The following is a 22438-nucleotide window of genomic DNA, read 5'->3' on the forward strand; positions in this document are numbered from 1 at the left end:
CTCTTCAGAATATCTAAAAACATAAAATAAAATTAATTTTAATAGTGTTTTTTAAAAAATTAATTTTATTTTATTTTAAATTAATTTTTTTAAAAGAATTATTTTGATATGTGAGGTTTAAAATAAATTTTAAAAATATAAAAAAATTATTTTAATATGTTTTTTTTTAAATACCCCTCCAATTTAAAAGATGCTTTTTAGTGTCCAGAGAAAGAAAGTTGGGGTGTTGATTAATAAAAGGAAAAAAAAAAAAAAAACAGAGGGAGGGAGGAAGGTGAATGGCAATGCATGGGCCGTACATATTATTTGTTTCTTTATTATCACTGCAGCGCTGTCGTAAGAACAGTTGCAAATAATATGGGCTGCCTCGGCATACGAGACATGTGGACCTGGTCGGTGATTTTTTTAATGGTGCCAAATATTTCGCGGATGGGCATCCACATGATCGGGTTATCTTGTGCATCGCAGACAATACCAAGGCACATACCTTTGAGCAAGCCAACGAATTCTCGACAGAGATGGCAACATATATATATATATATATATATATATGATTTTTCTATATTTGTTTTCTGTAAGATGTTTACAGAATTAAATGACTAATATATAATATTTTACAATCAGCTTTTAAACCTAATTTATTTATTGAAAAAAAAATTTAACTAATGAAATCTTGTAAAATATTTCATATATACAATAATTCATTTAAAATATCATCAAGTTATTTCAATCATCGATACAATAAGTCTCTTTGTTATTTGCATCATCGTCATCTTCATTATTGTCACCATCATCTTTATTGGTTACCTATAGTTATTATCATTGTTGTCTTTATCGATGACTTATCGTCGCTACTATTATTAGTCCTTTGCTCTAATATAGTTATTGCTTTCATTACCACCATCTCATTAAAAATCAAATTTTGATAAAAAAAAGTTGAAATTCAATGTCGAACATCCCTTAAGCTTGGTTTGTTTCATGGAAAGTGATTTTCTATAAACCACTTTCTAAACTTTATTTCGTTTATTTGTCATTAAAAAAGTTGGTCAATGAAAAATATTTTCTAGTCAATGAAAATATTTTCTAGTCAAAGAAAAATTTAGTTTAGTTTCTAGGAAAATATTTTTTTTATTTTGAACGGAAAACACTTTCTAGAAGTTGTGAGAAATTTCAAAATGTCATGTTATTTGTTGATTATATCAAATTTGGTCCTCAAACTTTTGATTGCTATATATTTTATTTTGAATCTTTTTTTTTCAATTTCATCCCTTGAAATTTGATTTTTATATCAATTTTGGTCTTCATTTTTATTATTATTATTTGCTTTTCTCTTATCATTTTCTTAATTGAAATTTTTTACCTATCATGTTTGGTCTTAATTTTTTTTATTGTTATTTATTTTATTTGAAATAATTTATAAAATTATAATTTTTTTAATTTCATCATCTTTTAATTTTTTTCTGTTAAATTTGATCTCTTTTATTTTGATTGTTACTTATTTATTTGAGATAATTTATGAAATTAGATTTTTTTTCAATTTTATTCTCATTCAACTTTTTTATTTGTTAGATTTGTTCCTCGTTATTTTAATAAACTTGAAAAAAAATATTAACAATTTATTTTTCAGCTTATTTTTCATGACATAGCCAAATACTAGAAAGTATTTTTCAATTTATTTTTCATGATACTACCAACTATCAGAAAATAATTCACTTTTTAATAATTTAATTTTTTAAAAAATCATTTTCCAAAAAAAAAAAAAAACTTTCCATCAAACAAACTCCCTTAATCTTTATCTCCCAATCAACTTTACTGATTACAACTTCAAGTTTCTTGTATTCTTTTCCTTCAATGACCCAAATCCGCACAGCTTCGGTGACTTTTGATTCCAATGGCATCATGGATGAAAAAGTTTATCATTTTGCTTTTGAACTTGGAGGGAAATTATCTCCCAATGGATGATTCTACTCGATTTCGGCGATGACATTAACAATGTTCTCCGGCGACATCATGTGGCTCCAAGACCAAATTCCTGCCTCAAAATAAAATCTTCAATTCCAATCATTCCTCCTCCATTTTGGGAAAAACAACAGTAAAAAGTAACCCAGACCCAAACACACACTCAACTTTAGACCAGAACAATAATAATAATAATAAATAATAAACCCTCTTGAAATCTTTCTAAAAGCTGCATTAAAACCAATGGGAAGTGATCTGTGAGAATCATCAGATCAAGTTCTTCGTTTACTGATGATATTCTTTCTACCTGAAGTATCCACCGCAACTTGCATGTCGAAATATACGCATAGCTCACATGATCCCTTCTTGTCTTTTCCCCTGGGGATGAACATGCCTGCTTGCTTACTGCGTATTTAATTTCTCATTTCTCGAGCAACCAATGAGCAGAGAGAGCGACGGAAAAGAAATGCTTGCCAGTTGCTGGTCATTAGCTTCGAATTGAATATTAAGGGCCAATCATGGCATAATCTGTGACGCAATCATCCTATAAACTCCAAAAGCCTCCTTGGTGCTTAGCATTTTGTGCGTTTTTACTGCTTCTAAGTTTGGATTCTTCGACGATCATTTATCACGGGCAACAACTGTGATATTTTCTAATATACCTTTGGACTTTTTTCCTTGATCTTATAAATTCCTTTGACATTTCTAATCACACTCTTAATCCTGATCAGATATATACAAAACCAAGTCATTTTGTTGATTGATCACGTAATCTTGCAGGCCATTTTAGTGCTTGCTTTAAATATACGGTGGAAATAACTTCATTGTTTTGTTATAGTCTGGATGATGTTTGAGATTAGCGTATCAAATCGATTCAAAACATAAAAAAAAATGTTTTTTAAATTACAAGCTAGAATTAAAAGTTATTTTATATCCCTTAATTCATGCAGAATGGGATGTCAATGAACCGCAGTCGAGCCATAATTCCTCGAATTCAGAAGGAATTAGTCATGATTTTTGGAAACATAGGATCATTATGATATACATTGGGATCTACCAGGCAATAATAATGTACGCTCCATTTTCGTCCTCTTTTATTAATTTCTCTTTTCTTTACCCCTTTTTTCTCATCTTTCCATGGTTTAAAGGCAACACTTTTGAACTTGATGCGAGCCACTTTCATTAAAGCAAATTATTTTTCAAAAAATCGGTTACTGATTCGGGAATAATTTGACACGCTTCAAGAATTGCCGTATAATATCTGGAACATGACTAGACCCACCCACCTTTCATTCAAGACAAAAGGATGGTATCCTATGAATATGCCTTAATATTCATGCATCTCTAAGTACGTTGTTGGATGTTTTGGAGTTTGATATAGGTGTTTTTTTATTTAAAAATATATTAAAATAATATATTTTTAGTTTTTTAAAATTTATTTTTAATATCAGCATATTAAAACTATTCAAAAAATTATATGAATACCTTGAAAATCAAATCTTTTTTTGAACCCTAACATGATGAAGTGATGATATGAATTAAATGAAATCCTTGGGAACACAAAGGTAAAACGTGTGGAGTAGAAATGTCCTTTAATTGTTTTTTAAAAAAAACATAATGTTTGATAGTATGGAATAAAAATGTTTTTTAATTAAAAATATATTAAAATAATATTTTTAATATTAATATATCAAAAATACTAAAAACACATAAAAAAAACATTTGAAGAGCACAAATAATCATGGACAATAAAAGGGTGTGTAGGAATATAGTAATGATTTATTTTCAAAATGTTTTTTTTGCTCGAAAATATATTAAAATAATATTTTTTACAAAATATTTTTTATATCATCAAAATGATTTAAAAATATTTAAAAAATTAATTTAAAATAAAAAATATTAATTTTTTAAAAAAATATTTTTAAATACAAAAACAAGCTAACTCTAGATAAAAAAGCAACACTCCGACACGTTGGGATGAGAAGATTTTTCAGCTTGCCACGTTATTGATGTGCCACTTCTCAGAAAATCATTTAATTAGGATGGATTAGTTATTATCGTGTATAGCCTTTTTCTTTTTTTCTTAATCTGGACCGAATTAATAAATTTAATTTTGATATATGAAATTTAATAAATAAATATATGTATAAATAGAAGGTCCAGGCTGTCAGTCTTGACACTGGTTATATAAGCATGCGTCATGAATCTAATCTATCTTTTTAAACATGGGAAAACACTCTTTTCATCCCCTTTAGAATATTTAGCTCCCTATCCTAATTACCAAAAAAGTTGACGAGAAATCATCTAGGTGGTGATTAAGTGGTAAAAACTTGAGATTAAGAGGTTTGTTTTTTCTGTAATCTCAGGTTCGAGCCCTGTGGTTGCTCATATGATGGCAACTGGAGGCTTATATTGTTGTTAACTTCAGGGCCCGTGGGATTAATCGGATGCGCTCAAGCTAGCCCGGACACCCACGTTAAACTAAAAAAAAAAAGTTGATGAGATCATGAAAGAAGGAATGCTAATTTTATTTTTTTACAGTAACTCAATAAATTCAAAAAGTATAAACAATTAAAAATATTGGTGTATTAAAGTTGTTTGGTAGTGTGGTTGCGGTTGTTTTTCAAAGTGTTTTTTACTTGGAAATGCACCAAAATAATTTTTTATTTTATTTTTTAAAAAATTTTTTTGTTATCAGTGCATAAAAATTATCTGAAAATACCAAAAAAAATATTAATTTGAAGTAAAGAAAAAAATAAAAAAAATTAATTTTTTTTAAAAGCGTTTTTGAAACGTAAAAATAAATAGGGTCTAAAATAAAAAAAATAAAAATTATATACTTAATTGATATAAAATAAGATTTAAAGTAACAATAACGATTTAATGACATGTCATCAAATGTCATCGAATGATTGGAAAAACTGATGGAAGGTGATTAAAAATATTTAAATGAATAATATTTTTGTGAGCATGACTACTATAATTTAACTACATCCTTTGATATTTTGTTAATTATATTTTACCTTGTTTAAGATTCTTGTTTCCTGTTCTTATCTTTTTCTACACAAGTTTTTTTTTTCTTTCCAATAAAGACTTTACATAATTACTAATTAATCAATCTTCAAATCACGTACTCGATAAAATATGTGCCAGAATAATAAAGTAGCGAAGTTACTGGTGAATTATTGAAAAATAGTACTTCTCATTTTCATTTTTGCTGGGGAAATTGTAAAATTTTTTTTTTTTGAGTCTTAAGCTGTTTAAGGTTTATATAAAAATTAAATGAAAAAAATATAATATTTTTAGCTTTTAATAAGTATTTTAATGTTAGATTCTTGCAAACCACAAGCTGTCAAGTATCTGATCTCTAATGATAATTCAGACAAATTATATCAGTGAAAAATCTTTTAAATTTTTTTGATTAAGAGAGATTGCTAAAAAAATTTTTTGGTGTGTTTTATGTGCTTTTATATTGTACTCTACTCACCTTGTGAAATAAAATACATAAATTTCTATTTATAGGAAAACTTAAAAACTTTATAAATGGCAAAATATCAATCTGTCTCTTAAATAATATCACATGTATTATTTTAGGCTAATTTTATAAATTTATTTAATTAAGTCCTTACTTTGTCGTTTATATGTCTAGAATTGTAATCCCTTGTATTAATTACATTATAATCTTCGATTTCTAAAATTTATCTACAAGTAAGTCACATTTAATTGGTCATCCTGTTTTAATTTTTTGATCAATTGTTTTTACATGTGTAACCCATAAGGTCTCATAATAAGTTGGTCTAAATATAAATCATAATCTTGAATAAAATACAATTAAGTAAATACAATTAATTTATTTATTATCAATTAAATAATTGATTGATTTATATTTGAAGATAAAGTACAATGTCTAACAACCTATCATGATCCCTAAAATATTATGAAAGTTAGAGGTGATTTGACTTAATCTTTTAATGATCAATTTTTCAATGTAATTATTATTCGTTCATCAACAATGTTTCAATTTATACATCATAGCATAAAATGTGTCTACTCTGTCAAATTACATTTGTTCTTAACACCATAGTCACTTAAATATTTCATTTTATCTTGCACAATGATATAGAATTAATATTATTTGAGAACATATAAAATATATTTTTTAATTCACCCAGGGTGATGAATTATCTATTGATTATTTAAGTGCCTTCATATAGTTCATGTTATACCTAATACCTGTCTACTTGTTATCCTTAACTAAAACAACATGTAGCAGGATAAAAAAAAAAATCACTCTCTATATAAGATAAATCAAAGATATCAACTATAAAGATCACTTATATAATTTTTACTCTAGTCTTTCCATAAACACATATGATCTCTCCATATGAAATTCTTACGTGGTTCATTTCAGTAAATATGTTATCCGATAAGTACTTGTACATTAATTTTATGAATCTCTCATATTTCAACTTATAAAAACAACTGCTTCATTTTATAAAAAAAAAGAAACAGGACATATATCAATTTCAACAACTCTAATTAATATGCAGTTTTAATAAAAGTATATATCAGGAACATTTAGGAAAAATACTTTGTTGCAATAAAAATATCATGATTATAACAACTTTATAATTTTATTTACAAAGTATTTTTTTATCCAATAACTTTATATTTACTTTAAATTTATTAATAAAATATTTAATAAATATTAAAGATAAATACACATTTATCAATAAATTAAATATATTTATAGAAACAAAGTCAATATTACATATAATCAATCGATTGACTACAAAGTATACACACTAATAATTTTTGTATTTAATTGTAAAATAATTTTTATATTTTAAATATAAGCAATTGATTTTTAATTTATTTGTAAATATGCACGGGTATGTTTTTTTTTTTAATTTTTTTTATTATAATATATAAGTCTACTATTTTTTCTTTATATTTAGAGAATTCTTTTGTATCATGGGAAGCTTCGTACCAAGATCTGAAAGCTTTCTTGATTTTCAATTAAAAAAAAAATAAATCTCTGCTAAAGAAATAAAAAATTAAACTACAAACTACAAATTTCCTCAATTTTTGTCGGAAAGCGGTACTCTAAACAAGTTTAATAATAAGTGCTAGTGTAATAATTAACCTTTTCTAATCAAGTAATCATCCATGTCCAGAGCCCAATCCAATCATCGGAATGCACATGGACCCACACTGGGACCCGCCACCTCACTCGCAAGATGCATCAAGCTTTAACATGTCATTTTTGAAGCATCAATAGAAAGAAGAAAAAACAAACAAATAAGGTATCAAGTGGGGACCACGAACATACCATCACCCGCCATCTTGACTGTGATCACCTGATCTCATCAACCCCTGCTTTCACCTTTTCTTGGCCGTCTGATGAAAATGATTTCCTCTCTCCCACCCTCACCCCCTTCTCTCTAACTACTCTTCACTTTGACTCTCAACAAACAAAACAAACAAGTTCCAGCCAGAAAACACAATATCTCTCTCTCAAGCTCTCTCTCTCTCTCTCTGCCTTTCTGTACTTTTCATCAGTTTTTAGCTTAGAAAAAAGATAAGGCATTAATACTTTGCAGTGTTTCCCTTTTTCCCTCTCTATGACTGCTCTGATCTCTCTGTTAGTATCCTGGATCAAGCCAGCACCGACACGTATTGCTCTGTGTTAAAAGAGGCTTAAGGTGCTGTTAATGATATCTTATTGTTCTGCATTTCCACTGAACTGGGTATGTGCTATTTTCTTCGCGCGAGTGATAAATCTCCTGAAAGTTTATAACTTCCTGTTTGGTTTCCTAGAAACTTTTGTATATAATCCATATGTCTACTTCAAAGTCTCAACATGTAGCTTGTTTTTTTAGTTCAAGCTTTGCATCTTCAAGTTGAACTGGGAGGGAGAGTGTGAGGGATTAGGCAAGTTTCTAGTGCTTTTGATTAAGTTTAATATAACTGTGCACTGTTTAATTCCTGTAAAGGTGAGTGAAAGAGAAAGAAAAGTGTTTCCTTTAAGCAAATCTGCCCCTACTTTTTGGTCAATCTGAGAAATAATGAGGTCCTAGTGTTTAGGATTTTTGAAAACGAGTGCGCTTTGCATCTTGGTTAGCTGGGGATCTTGTCCTTTTACTCTAGTTGAAGCTGCAGGCCAGCCGGCTAGCTAAGATGATGACAAGTCGATCATACCTTATCGTTAAACGGGTTTCACGGACCACCCAATTTTTGCATTCAACAGTTCTCTGCTTCAATTTTTTGTTGCTGTGTTTTAATTGTCTTTTGTCTTCTTGCATCGAATTTCATTTTATGCCGTGCAAGTTATGAAAGGTTTAGATCAACTAGCTCAATTTGTTTTTTAAAATATTATCTTGATTCAATTTTCATGTACGTTTTACCTGTACAAGTCATAATCTTGTGACAACTAGAGCAGCTAAAATGGATAATCTATGTTTTATATAGTAAAACTCTAGCATTTTCATTGAAAGGGGACATCTCATCAGCTTCTTTTGATATAAGTGTGTAATTTTCTGTCCCCTTCTCTACTACAAGTAAGATTTTTACTTCATGCAAGATTTCCAAAATAGACTCTATTCAAAATGCTATGGTTATGATTTATGGATTGCTTATGTGTCAGTATATTTAAGCTTTAACTAACAAAATTTTGATATTTACTAAAAAACTTAAACATACACCGAGTCTATCTTGCTACGATCTAGATAAAAATAGAAAAATTAAAATATTGATACCAAGTTGAAAACAAAGAAAATATTAGACAATTTTTTCAACTAAATACTTTGAGTCACAGTTTCTTGAATTGGTTTATTGTAAATTCTTCTTAAATCAATAGGAAGCTCATATCATAAGCTTGCGTGTTTGAGGTTGTTTTTTAAAGTGTTTTTCGTTTATAAATGCATCAAAATAATTTTTTTTTATTTTTTAAAAATTATTTTTAATACCAGCACATCAAAATATCTTAAAACACCAAAAAAATATTAATTTGAAGTAAAGAAAAAAATAATTTTTTTTTTAAAGTGCTTTTGAAACGCAAAAACAAACAGGTATAATTTGAACCATACCAAGGTTTTTAAAGTTTATGATGGTATAAGAGTTATGAATTTCTTGATTCCTTATTATTTTTAAGTTAAATCCTTTTTCTTAGTGAAATTATGAAATCAAACGATACAATGGTATTTATTTGAGTAATTAAAAATTTAAATTCTAAATGCATCAAGAAATTAAAATGTATTATGTAGCTTTTTAAAAAATCATTATCTTTTGATTTTAATTTCTAGATAGAAATTTTCTAAATTCAATTTCAATCAATAAAAAGAATTGATACCAAGTTGGAAAAAAAAATAAAAGGATATAAAAATTATACAAGATTTAGGTTAAACATTCGTATGGGTATAAGATCTATTAATATTTCTTTTCAAATACACATAAATATAAAAGCTACAATAACACACAATCAAGATTATGATAATATAATTAAATTACTAAACAATTAATTATATATGAATAATGAAATAACTAAAATTCTATCATCTCTGCAACATACGGCATGCTACTAATGCCCATAAATACTCATCTTCTTCCTCTTAGGTAGAAAAAAGGATGGAGCATTTCATGAGTCTTAGATGTGAACACCAACGAGGAGACCCGAGTAATTATATTTGTTGATTATTGAGGCCATTTAAATAAAAGGGGCACATGTAAGCAGGGTTTCCTTTTTTAAATTTCTTTCTTCCCTTTCCAATCAATCATTAAAGGATTTCAAAGACAAGTCTTACTTGCATTGAAATCAGAAAAAAATCTCTATGTTAGTCATCCTGATAAGATCATGCTGTGTTGTGGGGTTAATATCCTTTTCAGTTTATGGCACCAGTTAATTCGATTATAGTGTGTGAGGAAATATTGTTAAGTATAGGAGAGGAGAATTGACTGAGAAAAAAATCTTCTAATTACCCACTGCAACACTCTAATGGATATCTCCCTTTAGCAACTTGCATTCTGGGATTATGTCATCTGGCTTATGATATGCTGTTTATTCCAATCTGTCATGTGCTTGGTCAGAATTCAGTCCCTGTTATTCTTGGAACTTAAAAGCTAGTATTTTAACCCTTCATGTTAAGATGATATTAGAATTCTACGGGAAACATGGTAACTATTCATTTTTGTGCACAGTTAAGCATAGGTCTTTGAATCACTCTTGAATGTAAATGCAGTGATCAATCTGCTCAATCATGGGGGTGAAAAGAAGTTCATATAGGTTGCCTTATTCTTTTGCTCCCTTCATGGAGGTATTACCCTAGTGAATGTAAATTCCATTTTCCTACGGTATTGGTCTAGATATGATCTCTTTTGTGGATGAGAGATGTTGCAGGAATTCTTGTTGGTTAACATGTGATGCAGGACAGCCAGTGGTTTAGGAAGACATTTTAATGCTAATAGTTTTAGACAATTTGGTTAATTATTATTTTCTTATAAATTAAGTCTATGTTTTGAATTTCCAATTGGGATTTGGTTTTCTGCTCTCTATTTTCTTGGGTGCCTGTCTAGTTTGACTTTCAAGATAGCTGTTATTGTTGGTTGTTCACAATCTGAGACTACCGGTATTTTGTTTATTCATTATTCAGTTCTTCATCAACGAGCTTCATATATCTATTCCTTTAGTAGCACGACTTCTTTGATATACCAACTTATGGACAGAAACAAGTCTCCATGTTTGTGAAATACTTTGGTTAACCACAAATGAGAACTGGAGTTAATATAATTATGTACAATTTCATAGAATTGCAATGTGCTGTTTCTTATAGTAGCAAAAAAAAAAAAAAAAATTTTGTTTTTAATATGCTTTTCGAGCCATGAATAGAACTTTGGGTGTGTTCTATGCTCAATTTTTTGTTTTTATCTTCAGAGCGGCCAGTGTCTTTGAATTAAGTGAAAGCATGCAACTGTAGAAGCACACCAGAGCCTTCTTGTTGAGAGATAGAAAAGGTGAAGTGGAAATATGTGTGGCCTACTCTGCATTTGAGATAAGGCTTGGCATCCAAATAAACTATTTGGTCTATGGAAGACAACTTAAGGCTGGAAAAGAATTTCAGGAATGATCAATCATTAGGTACTGCTGAGAAGACTGTAATATCCCAAGCAAGGCAAAGTGTGAATGTGCAAGAGAAGCTGAAATTAGCAAAGCCTAATTCGTCACATACTGATATCCATCATGAAATTACAAAAAACGTAGATCATCTGTCTTCTAAGCCTTGGAGAAATATTCTGAAGCAACACAGGACAGCAATTGAGGAAGAGGAGCTTGTCAAGTACATGTCCAAATTGCCAAGCTATCTGGAACGGGGACAAACCCGCCAAGACAAAGTTTTAAATGTCGGGGTCCTTGACTGGGGCCGGCTAGAAAAGTGGCAGTGCAGCCAGAAACAGATGCCAGCCAGAAATAGCAGGCATTCACTTTCAAGCTGCGGCTCATCCTCCCCCTTCTCAACAGAAGGATCATCTGTCTATTCCAGCGGAGGTCAGAGTTGCTCTCCTGGTCGTCAAAGGACACATCGCCCTTCACTACAATTTCATCTGATGTCATCTCCCAACAAAGGCAGTTCTCCTGTCAAATCACTCAAAGAAAGCATTGGAAAGTTTCAGGATGTCAAAGGTTCCCAGACTAGCACTGTGATTGAGCAAGCAAAGTTTATCAGAGCTGATCAGCCGTTTCCCAAATACCATCCAGAAATCAATCTTGACCGGTGCAAGAGAATAGATTCAAACCCCAAGATCAATCCAGAAAATGGAACTTTGCCTAATGGGTTAGATTATGAAGGGCTGCAGTTCATGAAGACGAAGACAAAGACAACCATAAAGCCTCCAGAGGATGAATTTATGAAGAGAGCAGGTAAATTGCAAGAACAGAAGGCATGTGTTGCAGACCAAGATGTTGACCAAACAAATGAAAGATTAATTCTTCTTATTCCAAGAGATTCCCCCCAAGGTTCTCATTCCGGAGTGCCCCATAAGTCAACAATGATGTTTGGTGAAAAGGAAGAAGAAGCAAATCGAAAGAGCTTTTCTGATGTGCCCGTGGAGATTTTCTTTCCAGCAGTCCATTCTGATGTCCCACATTCATGCCCACTTCCATATGAAATTGGCAGACCCTTGGAGAAAAAATGGCACTCAGGTGAAATGAAGAATCTCAGTTTTTTGTCAGATTCTTCTCAATCAGTGCCTCAACAAGCCAAAATAGGAATGAGTACATCCCGTGATACAATTTCCAAAGTAAAGAAACCAACTGTAATGCTGAGTGATTCAAGTTCAAAAGAGCCTTGTGTGGCAGATCAGAAAATGAACAGATTAGCTTCTGAAAAAGTAAGAAGCACATCACCATTTCGCAGACTTAGCATTGGTATGAGCAAGATAAGCAAAAGTTTCAGCTCCAAAGAGGGTTCGTCTAAACCACAATTTAGCTCAACTTATAATTCTGCACAATCTGGTTCAGAGAGTGCTATGGCTTCCATGCGCCAGGGAAATCAAAGTAGTGATGCACAAAATGCTTCAAGCAGAGCACGGTCAAGCCCTTTGAGAAGGTTACTGGAGCCAATGCTGAAGCCAAGGGCAGCAAACTTCCATCACTCAGGAGAGAAATTGCAGAGAGGTTCTAAATCAACAGATACAGTCTGCAAATCATTAAATATTCAGTTAGATTGTATGCCTGGAACTGCACAGATTGAGGTAGTAAAATCCGATACCACCACTCCTGGCAAAATCAGTGTCAGTGATTCATTCAAGGACAAGAAGTACACATCGTCCCCATTTCAAGCCCTTCTCCGAGTTGCAGTTAAGAATGGCCAACCTATGTTCACGTTTGCAGTTGACAATGAACGTGACCTTCTTGCAGCCACAATTAAGAAATTGAGTGCATCGAGGGAGGATGACTACAGCTGCATTTACACATTCTTTGCCATTCATGAAGTCAAGAAAAGGAATGGGAGGTGGACAAATCAAGGTGGCAAGGGCAAAGGTCACGATTATATACCTAATGTTGTTGCCCAGTTGAAGGTTTCTGGTTCTCAGTTTTCCAATTTGACTAGACAAAACTACATGGCACAATCTTTCGCGAGGGAGTTTGTTTTGTTTGCTATGGAACCGCATCAGGCAGAGCAACAAACCTTAGATTTTCAGCCTAACGATGAACTTGCTGCCATTGTTGTCAAGATTCCTGAAGTAATCAATAGAAGTACAATCAGAGATGGCAATCAGACTAATAAGTGCAATAATTATTCAGAGGCAAGATGTAATTCTACCTCGGGTAATGTACAGAATCAGCCTGTCCTTGGCAGTCAAAGCCTTATCAATACTACAGTCATACTTCCAAGTGGCATTCACAGCCTACCAAATAAAGGAGGACCTTCATCGTTGCTCCAGCGTTGGAGATCAGGTGGATCATGTGACTGTGGAGGTTGGGATTTGGGTTGCAAACTAAGGATTCTTGTCAACCACAATCAACTTACTAAGAAATTGAGTACAACGAAAGCCTGTTCAGCAATCGACAAATTTGAGCTCGTCTCTCAGGTATGCTTACTATTGCTTGAACCTGCTAATCATTCCCCACACCTGTAATATTCAACTTACATCTCTTCCTCTTAATCCATATTTAACCACAGGGTGGAGAAGAAAACCAGCCTGTCTTCAGCATGGCCCCTTTCAAGGAGGGGATCTATTCAGTCGAGTTCAATACATCACTTTCAACTTTACAAGCGTTCTCTCTTTGTATAGCAGTTCTAGATGGTAAAAAACTATGCGAGATGTCAGAGTCTAGCAGCTTGTTTGAAGAAAAACCTTCTCTGGAAACAATACAGTCGCAAAATGATGGTTTAAGGGCTCCAAATGGAAGTGCAGGAGAGGTCCCTGCAAGATATGTCTCATATCCACCCCTTTCTCCGGTAGGAAGGGTCTAGTTTGAAGCCAATCTTCCCTGTAATTAGACACGTCCGGTATAGATAAATACATTTTCAGTCGGCTGGGTGAGCAATGGTTGAAACTGGATTGAAGTTTTTGCACAAGTGGTTAAAATTAAATGAAAAAAATAAGCATATATTAAGCAAGGCTTCTGAGATAGTAGCAGGAAAGTAGCCTAGAAACCTGAGAACATGCATGGTATTTTGGTTTAGTTTTGGCATGGTTCTTTCGACAAGAGAACCAGTATTAACTGTACTTAGAGCAATACGATCTTCATCATCAATGCAAGTGTGCATAATATTATCAGTGAATGCTATTTTTGCACTCAGTAGTTGTCATTTTTTTGTTAAAAAAATTCTGCTGTGACTATTATTTAGTAACCATTCATTTTAACTCAACTTTAATTAAAATTTAGACTGAGTCAACATCAGCTAAATAAAGAGTTGGGAAAATTATCAGCCATGAAACTGTAATTTTGTTAACCATTCACGACCAAAGTGCAAGATATGGATGGTAAAACACCATGGAAGTATCCTTTGGCCTCTGGTAAATGGTCCCAGTCCAGGATTCTGGATGTTGACATCAACATCGCTTTTCAACTTTCATGTCAGGAGACTGATAATGACTCTTTAGTCGTTTTTTCTTTCTTTATTCCAGTCGGAAATTGCAAATGGAAAGATTATTTTTACTTGAGTTCTTGACTACACGGTACACAGCTTAGAAGTTTTTTTTGTATTAAAATAATTTAAAAATAATTTAATTTTTTTTTTTTAAATCTCAATGTAAATGTAAAACGGGCCTTAATCTATTGGTTAGTCTTTTAAATAACCAATCACATTGTAGCACAGGAGATTAAGGATTGAATCTTACATGGAAGTGAAGCAGTGAAGAATCTTTCATATGTAAGAACAAGCATATAATAACCTGTTTAATTTTTAAGTAGGGTTAGGGGTCCATGACTATCCATGATCCCGTATTTAACTTGCATTGGAGATTCCAATATCCTGGACACCAATTCTTGACAGTTATTTTTTTAATAAGTTTTATTTTCTAATAAATTTTTTATTCGGTATTAATTATTTTTGCTGATTCTACCAAAATTTTCTCCAACTCAAAACTCTCTCCTCCCTCCAACAAAAAAAAATAAAATCGAGATTTAAAAACTTTTAAGAAGATTTGATTATGATTAAGATTAAGATTCCCAATTATCCTTAATCCCCAACCACAAATCTCAAATCCTGCTTCTCTCTTGAAATCACCAAAGAAAAAAAAAAAAAATTGGAAAGAGAAACCAATTCAAATTTTGCTTTCTATCTTTAATTTATGTTAATTATTATTGATTAATGTTAAATGTCAAACAATAACCTCGGATTCTCAAAATGCCCTTTTACATTGCTCGCCAGGCTCCTAAGGTTTCTCTTTTGACTCTCCACCCCTACTCTCTTTTTTACTATTTAATTATTTTTGTTTCGATTGATTGTTGTTTAATATTATCAAGTGCAGCTCTGGAGAAAGATTTGCACAGAAACGACAATAGAAATTTCGCTTGTTGCAGAGAATCGGAAGCTGCTTCTTGCTGGAATTGTTTTTCAGGTTCCCTCTTTTTTAATCACTGTTGATTATTACGTTAATCTCTTTGTTTTCTCCAATTTGATGTTAAATAGGTTCTTATGTGATGATGTTAATGGATATTTTTTTATTTATCTTACAGTACATACATGGATTAGCTGCTCATGGAATTCATTACTTACATAGGCCAGGACCGACACTTCAGGATGCTGGCTTTTTTCTTCTTCCGGTGAGAAATATCAGTTTTCGGAATACATTGTTGTTTGTGAAATGGAACAGCATTTTATGTTCCTTTTCTGTTTTGTTTCAGGAACTTGGCCAGGACAGAGCTTATGTCAGTGAAACCTCATTCACCTTCATCTTTGCTTCTTTTGTGTTGGTGAGGTTTTTCTTCATGTTATTACTTGTCGATTTTCTTTTTTACTTTACATATTCTGGGATTTTCTCTTGTAATCTAACAGATGGTTTTCAGACTTTTTTACCATTGTAATGGTTGCTGATGATGTTTTTCAATAATGTTGATGGACCTTTTTTTTTTTTTTTTTTATGTTTCCTTGCTTGTTACATTTGTTTAATGTTCTGCTTTGTCTTTTCACTTTACTGTGGTTTATGGAAGATTCATGAATGCAACTTTTGCCGCAGCTGATGGCATGTATATCAAATTTCATAGAATCCTTTGTAGAGTAGGCAAGGAAGATATATTTTGGATGGTGATGTTATTTTGTTTGCACAATATTGTGAAATTCCCCACTTAGTTTCCTCATGCACAAATGTATGCATCACTTCTTTTCAACGCTGGAAGAAGTATTCAACCAGATACATGCAGTTTCAGACAAATGTCTCAGACTTGAATGATAGTGATGATCACAACTCTCGAAGAAAACTATTTAGTGGAGGAATTACATAGACAGTTTTAAAAATAATACAGACTTTGATGACTCAAATTGGTATGTCATCTGACGTTAGCATGTTATTATTCTTTATCCGAAGTAGTTATTCTATAAAACCTTAGAGAAGTGGAATATTTTTCAAGCCTTTTCTCTTTGATTTAATCATTCCTCATGCTATGGAGTTTCAGTAGCTAATCATTTGTGGCCAGACTTCTATTCTTAATTATATTTGATCCTGGTTCTAACAGGAGTTAGTTTTGTTGCAGTGGACCATCCATCCCTTCGTTTTCCAGAACAAGAAAATCTATACAGTTCTGATATGGTGCAGGGTCCTTGCCTATTTAGTGGTAAGTGTTTTTTTTGGTTTTGTTGTTTATACGAAGTCCTTCTATTGCCAGAAATGAGGTCTGAACTTGAATTTGTTGGAAACAAGTATTTGTTATTCTCTATGCTTGAAGGGCAAGAAATAAAAAAAAAAACATTGAACGAATAATTGGAAAAAAAGCCATTATCCATTGATGTTCCCACCATAGTAGGTCCTAGGAGATATACTTATTAATAATCCTGCAGTCTGAAGTCAAAATTGGCTTTGTAAGATTTTTATTTCCAATGGGTTCTTACGAATCTATAACTTACCTTGTCTAGCAAAACTCAATCCAGACACAATCACCAGTGTTTAGGGGCGTTTATATTACGTAAGCAGCCACACACAGTATGGGAACAGGTGGGCAAGCCCATGTTACTGAACATTGGGCAAGGTCTATATTGGAAAACACTTAAACAAGCCCAAAACATCTCCGCAAACAACGGAAGAAAACAATTTATCTTCTGAAATTCTTCTTGGGATTGTTAAGTGACTGATAGCTCTTGTCAGGATCTATCAAAATGCTAATGACCTCTACTCTCAAAAAAATGGAAAACATATATCATTTACCTATCTTCCAGTTCAGCTTAGTTCTGCTCCAGATTTTGTTTTTCTCTACCACAATAACTGACTTCTAAGATGTCTCAATATATTCGACTTGTATTTTCTTGATCTTCCCCGTAGCGTTTCTTTCCTGCACGTAGCGACACTGAAACTGGTTATGGGCGCTGTTCATTTTGTAGCATAACTTGCTATGGATACTTCTCAGGATGCTCTTTCACTGTTCTGCATGTCCTGAAAGGAGAACCCAAAATGCTACACATTTTTCACCGACAGAAGAAGATGGCTTCTTTGCTGATGAAATTAGTTTTGTCATTTATTTCATTGTACATTATTCACCCACACTGGCTATATGATTATATAAGTGGATGGAGTGATGGACATAATATTATTTTCTGTTGTCGTCCTATATCAGTCTTACAACATTCAGTATTGTTTCTGTACTTTGATTAGGCTTGCCAGATTCTTCGTATATTCACATTCTATTCGACTCATCTTCCTGGTCCAAACTACCATTGCCATGAGGTAAATTTTTGAAACTCTATACTATTTGCAACCAGGTTCTTTAATTTCAGGACTTGTGGCACTATCCTTTTATGAAAGTTCAATTACAATTGTTGTAATTGTAGCATCTCTTTACAATCAGGTACAACTTTCTCTTTCAGGGCTCAAAACTTGCCAGGCTGCCCCATCCAAAGAGTGCAATTGAATTGCTTGTGATCAACTGTAAATTTTGAAATATCCAACTGTTTTTTGTTATTATTTTTATTGCACCAGATCATCAGTTTATTTTTTTACATGATAGCATCTTGTTGCTTATTTGACTCACAATAATTTGCAGTTTCCAGAGGGGTTAATTATGGCTGTGGTGATTTGATTTTTTCATCGCACATGATATTTACCATAGTTTTTGTGCGTACATTCCACAAATATGGCACGAATAGGTAAGTACCGTGCTCATCCTTGATGGGTTATTACTTTTGTTTCTCTTAAATACAAAGAGGCAGTGGGGCCAGGACAAAGTATTTGTATGAATTGGACATATGGTACTTTTCTTGGCTGTTTGGCATTCTGCTGTATAGAAAGACTGATTTTCACTTTTGTTGGAAATACTTGGCCCATACCTGCAGGTGCATTAAGCAGCTTGCTTGGTTACTTGCAGTGGTTCAGAGCTTTCTTATTGTGGCATCTCACAAACATTACACGGTTGACGTTGTTGTTGCATGGTGAAAGGACTCAACCTTCTACTGAATTTAATTCCCAAGGAACTTTTTCTGATAAATTTGGACTGTTTAATACTTCCGCAGGTATACTGTAAATTTGGTAACATTTTTTATTGACAAGAAACTGCCGGGTGAGTTTTTCATATTGCTTTCTTTCCCATGATAACTTACTTCTCACGTTACTATATTTCATGAAAGAGATTTCAAGGGAAGAATCTCTTTGGAGTGTGTTCCAATTTTATTAGATTTTTTATATGAAGGTGAGACTCAAACTAGAGAACTTACTTCTCTTGCTTATGCAAGAGCACCATTGAGCTACATGTTCATTGGCTTGAATCTCTTTGGCTCATTGGCTAGAATCTCTTTGGAGGTAATTGATACTTTGTCAGAGGAAAAGAGTTGACTGGTGCATTATTCATCATCCAAAGTGTTTCTTGGATGGAGTGTTTATATTTGAGTGGCGTGTTAGATTTTAATTTATTTAAAAAATGTGAAATGAGTGACACCAATTATCTTCATTCCAGATTTACCTGAGCGGCCCACTGGACTAACATCTCTGCCACTGCCACCTCAGAGTAGAGACTGGGATAGCAAAAACAAAGAAGAGCACCAGATACCACTAACTGGGGTAACTGTTGAGACTGCGGGTTGATTAACGTGAGTGATGCTAATCATTATGACAGTTTTGCCTTGCCAGTGACAATCTTTAGGCAATTTGATTTAAGTGCTTACCAAATGGAGAGCAGAAATGGATTTTACTCATGAGATTGAAGCTAGGAGCATAGATGGCGGTTAATTGTACATAAATGTCAGCACTAGCTGAAGATAGCTCTGCTGATGCTACCGCATTGAATATGTGCCTAAAATTTATGTTTGGAATAACTAGTCCTCAGCTTAGTTGCCAAGATGGTCAAACCTCAGTAGCTTTATTGTATGGAGAAATGGAATGAAATGTTTAGTTTTCTCATATCCTGCATACTTTCTCTGTATTATTATCGCATTCTTTTCTTTTGTTTGTGGAATTGTTACAAGTACAGCTGCCTGTTTACATCAGAGAGAGGGAGAAAGCTTTGTACCTGGTACAACTTGTCATGTTTAACCATGAATGCTCAATGACAATTTTTGGTCCACAAAAATCTTTCATGAAGCATGAAAGATAAGAGGGACCGCGTTCATGTTGATGGTTTCTCTTAGAGAGCAAATGGCCTTGAATTTTTTTGAATACAGTAACAAGTGGAGGCACCATGTGCTCTACCTTTTCAGATAATTGGGCTTGGCGTGAGCCAATGATGCAATATAATAATGTTCCTTGTCCGTGTCCCACGAGTGCAACCGCCCTCTAGATTAAACTTCTTTTTCTTTGCTCTGTTTTCATGGGAGGTTGAAATGTAACGTTGGAGGCGTAACTTGTTATGTGACATGCCTGGCATGGTTGGCCTGCCTGTCAAAGGCTCTTATTCTTAAGTACTAACATATGGCTTCAGCTCGATGGTCGACAAAATAATGCAACAGGACCTCCGTCGTGTATGTTTCGATAAGTAGTCTCGAGCAATTCATTAAAAACAATTAAGCTGACAAACAGTTCAGGAAGGATAAGGTCATGCTCTGTGCTAGTCAGAGTAAGTAAGGTGCCTGTTATAGCTTTCGTTGAACATGTGAGAGTGGTCCATGAAGTATTGGGATTTTAATGTTTTAAATTATTGTGGTACAAACAATCATGAGAGTAGCCGAGTAGGGGAGAGGGGAGGAAAAGAGAACTTGAAAAAACAGAGGAAGTGATCCTTGCCCTCATGCTACCCAAATCCTTGAACTTCCTTACTGGTCTATGTTTTAAAGTTCCCAAACAGATCCAATTGCAGAATCCTCAGTGTCTGTGCTAAAATCTTAGTTAAAGCAACATGTTAAAAGCGAAGGAATACTAAATTACGGGTTCTTGCACAGCCAGTGTTTCTTTATCCATGTGGGCTCACTCGCAAGTGTTTGTTGGGGTGGAGACCACAGTGCGTGTGTGTTCTTGCATTGACTGAACGCTGGCAAATAGGTCCATGTTGAGTCAATTGAGCTGGAAAATGAAGTTAGGCAAGAAGAATCTGGCCTTATTTTGATGATTTGATGGATGTCTCGCCAAAGACCTCCATTATTCCGTAGCTTAATTTATCACGCAATCTTTGGACCCTGTTCTTTCTAACCAATAAAGTCCGTCGTCGTGTTATAAAATACCAAGAGCATTTTCATTGTCAGGTTGGCACAGCAAGGAGTCTAACTGGGAACAGAATGCGAGCCTGGATGTGGCTGCTGCTACCTCAGATCTTCTATTATGATATCCTATCTGATGCTGTTTGCTTTGTAGTAGACATTTTGGTTTGGTTCCCTTGAAATTCAAGCATGGTGAGAAAAGTGTCTAGATTTTAGGAGCTTTGCTTGCAATATTGAAGCACAAGTAGGGAATTTTGCTTAGCAGTGGACACCATGATTTGGTCTTCTGCATCATCGAATTGTTTAAGCCAGAATAACAGGTTCTAAGCTCAGCTTGCTGGCAAAAATGGGCGCCAGTATTGAAAGCACGAGGTCATAGTTATCTCTAATTTGGTGTCTAAATAAATGGCTTATTTTGGTAATCTTCTTGACTTCTGCTGTGGTGATAGCTGTTGTTTTTACTGTTGCTGTTGCTTTTAATATTTATATAGTAAAAATTACGGTTAAAAGTGCTGTCCAATTAAAATTGAACGCGATCAATTGATCACATTACAAAAACATCAAATCAAATTGATGCTTCTTCTTCGAAGGACTGTTTAAAAATTTATTTTTAAAAGTTTTTTTTTAATTTAAAAATACATCAAAATAATATATATATATATATATATATATTTAAAATTTATTTTTAACATTAGCACATCAAATATAAAAATATAATTTAAAATTTAAAATATTTAAATTTAAAAAAAAAACATGGTTGAATGTAATAACATATAGAACATATAACAAAAAAAAAAAATATAATGAAACCAGTAATTTGTTTTTTAAAAAAACTTTATCACGCTTTTGATACAGTGGTGTGTGTAAAATAAAGTAAAATCAATTGTAACGGAAGAGTGAAATTTAATCTTGATTAGCATGAAAATGTAAAGTAATTTTTTTTAATGCAACATGAAAATGAAAATGTAAATGTGAAGAATGTATTTTTAATCGTTACGTGAAAAAGAAATTTAGGTAGTGTTTGATATTGTGGTAATAATTTTTTTTCAAAGTATTTTTCATTTGAAAATAGATTAAAATAAATTTTATTTTATTTTTTAAAATTTATTTTTGATATTAGTAAGTCAAAACGATTTAAAAACAAAAAAATATTAATTTAAAAATAAAAATCAAATATTTTTAAACACATGATGCATCACAAAAACAAATACAATCTTAATTGAATAGTATGTAAGCTAAATGGAACATACTTTTATCATCAAATTAAAAGAAATAATTAAGGAATAATAGCATTATCAATCAGCATTACTTCCATTTATTAATTTATTTATTTCTCCTCCTGTTTTACTCTCCTTGATTATTTCATTTACGGGAATGTGTCACTATACGTTACAAAAAGAACCAAGCATTACGCAAAAAAAAACTTGGGATTTTAGATAAGATGGGACGAGGGTTCTTCGCGATCTCCCTCGGCGGTCCACTGGCAGAACACTCCGACCCTCAGCAAGGGCATGTCCCACGCGTTTATACTTGACCATAAGTTTAAGGGGTGATTGGATAAGATAAGAGAGAAAAGTAGGCCGAGATTACCATCAATTATAGGGAACCCACAGGCCATTTATGAGGGTCCGAATCTTAAAAGATACACTACCTTCGGCACTCGCTGACCATGATGGTCGCCCACTGTGGCCTAAAGTGTAAAC

The 22438-nt window shown here is 32.7% G+C and overlaps 2 protein-coding genes across 3 annotated transcripts; both read left to right on the top strand.

Annotated features, from left to right (window-relative positions):
- Nucleotides 1-7387: 7387 nt before the first annotated feature.
- LOC7478563 (uncharacterized) lies at nucleotides 7388-14243 on the top strand. Of its 2 annotated transcripts, none has more exons than XM_002299805.4 (3): nucleotides 7388-7709; nucleotides 10889-13545; nucleotides 13638-14243. In XM_002299805.4, exons 2-3 carry the CDS (start codon nucleotides 11041-11043, stop codon nucleotides 13929-13931), a joined length of 2799 nt encoding a protein of 932 aa, XP_002299841.2. In that variant the 5' UTR covers nucleotides 7388-7709; nucleotides 10889-11040; the 3' UTR covers nucleotides 13932-14243. The 2 variants fall into 2 exon arrangements, with proteins under 2 accessions (XP_002299841.2, XP_024438098.1); XM_024582330.2 differs by having other exon boundaries at nucleotides 7388-7664.
- A 732-nt stretch (nucleotides 14244-14975) lies between these two features.
- LOC7478562 (phosphatidylinositol:ceramide inositolphosphotransferase 3) lies at nucleotides 14976-19506 on the top strand. The gene is made up of 11 exons (XM_024609582.2): nucleotides 14976-15344; nucleotides 15436-15525; nucleotides 15644-15730; nucleotides 15812-15880; nucleotides 16658-16738; nucleotides 17770-17841; nucleotides 17982-18042; nucleotides 18158-18260; nucleotides 18447-18542; nucleotides 18624-18670; nucleotides 19064-19506. The coding sequence occupies exons 1-11, from the start codon at nucleotides 15312-15314 to the stop codon at nucleotides 19189-19191; spliced, it is 867 nt and encodes a 288-aa protein (XP_024465350.1). The 5' UTR covers nucleotides 14976-15311; the 3' UTR covers nucleotides 19192-19506.
- The last annotated feature ends 2932 nt before the right edge of the window (nucleotides 19507-22438 follow it).

This window comes from Populus trichocarpa, chromosome 1 (assembly GCF_000002775.5).
Source record: "Populus trichocarpa isolate Nisqually-1 chromosome 1, P.trichocarpa_v4.1, whole genome shotgun sequence".
NCBI lineage: Eukaryota > Viridiplantae > Streptophyta > Magnoliopsida > Malpighiales > Salicaceae > Populus > Populus trichocarpa.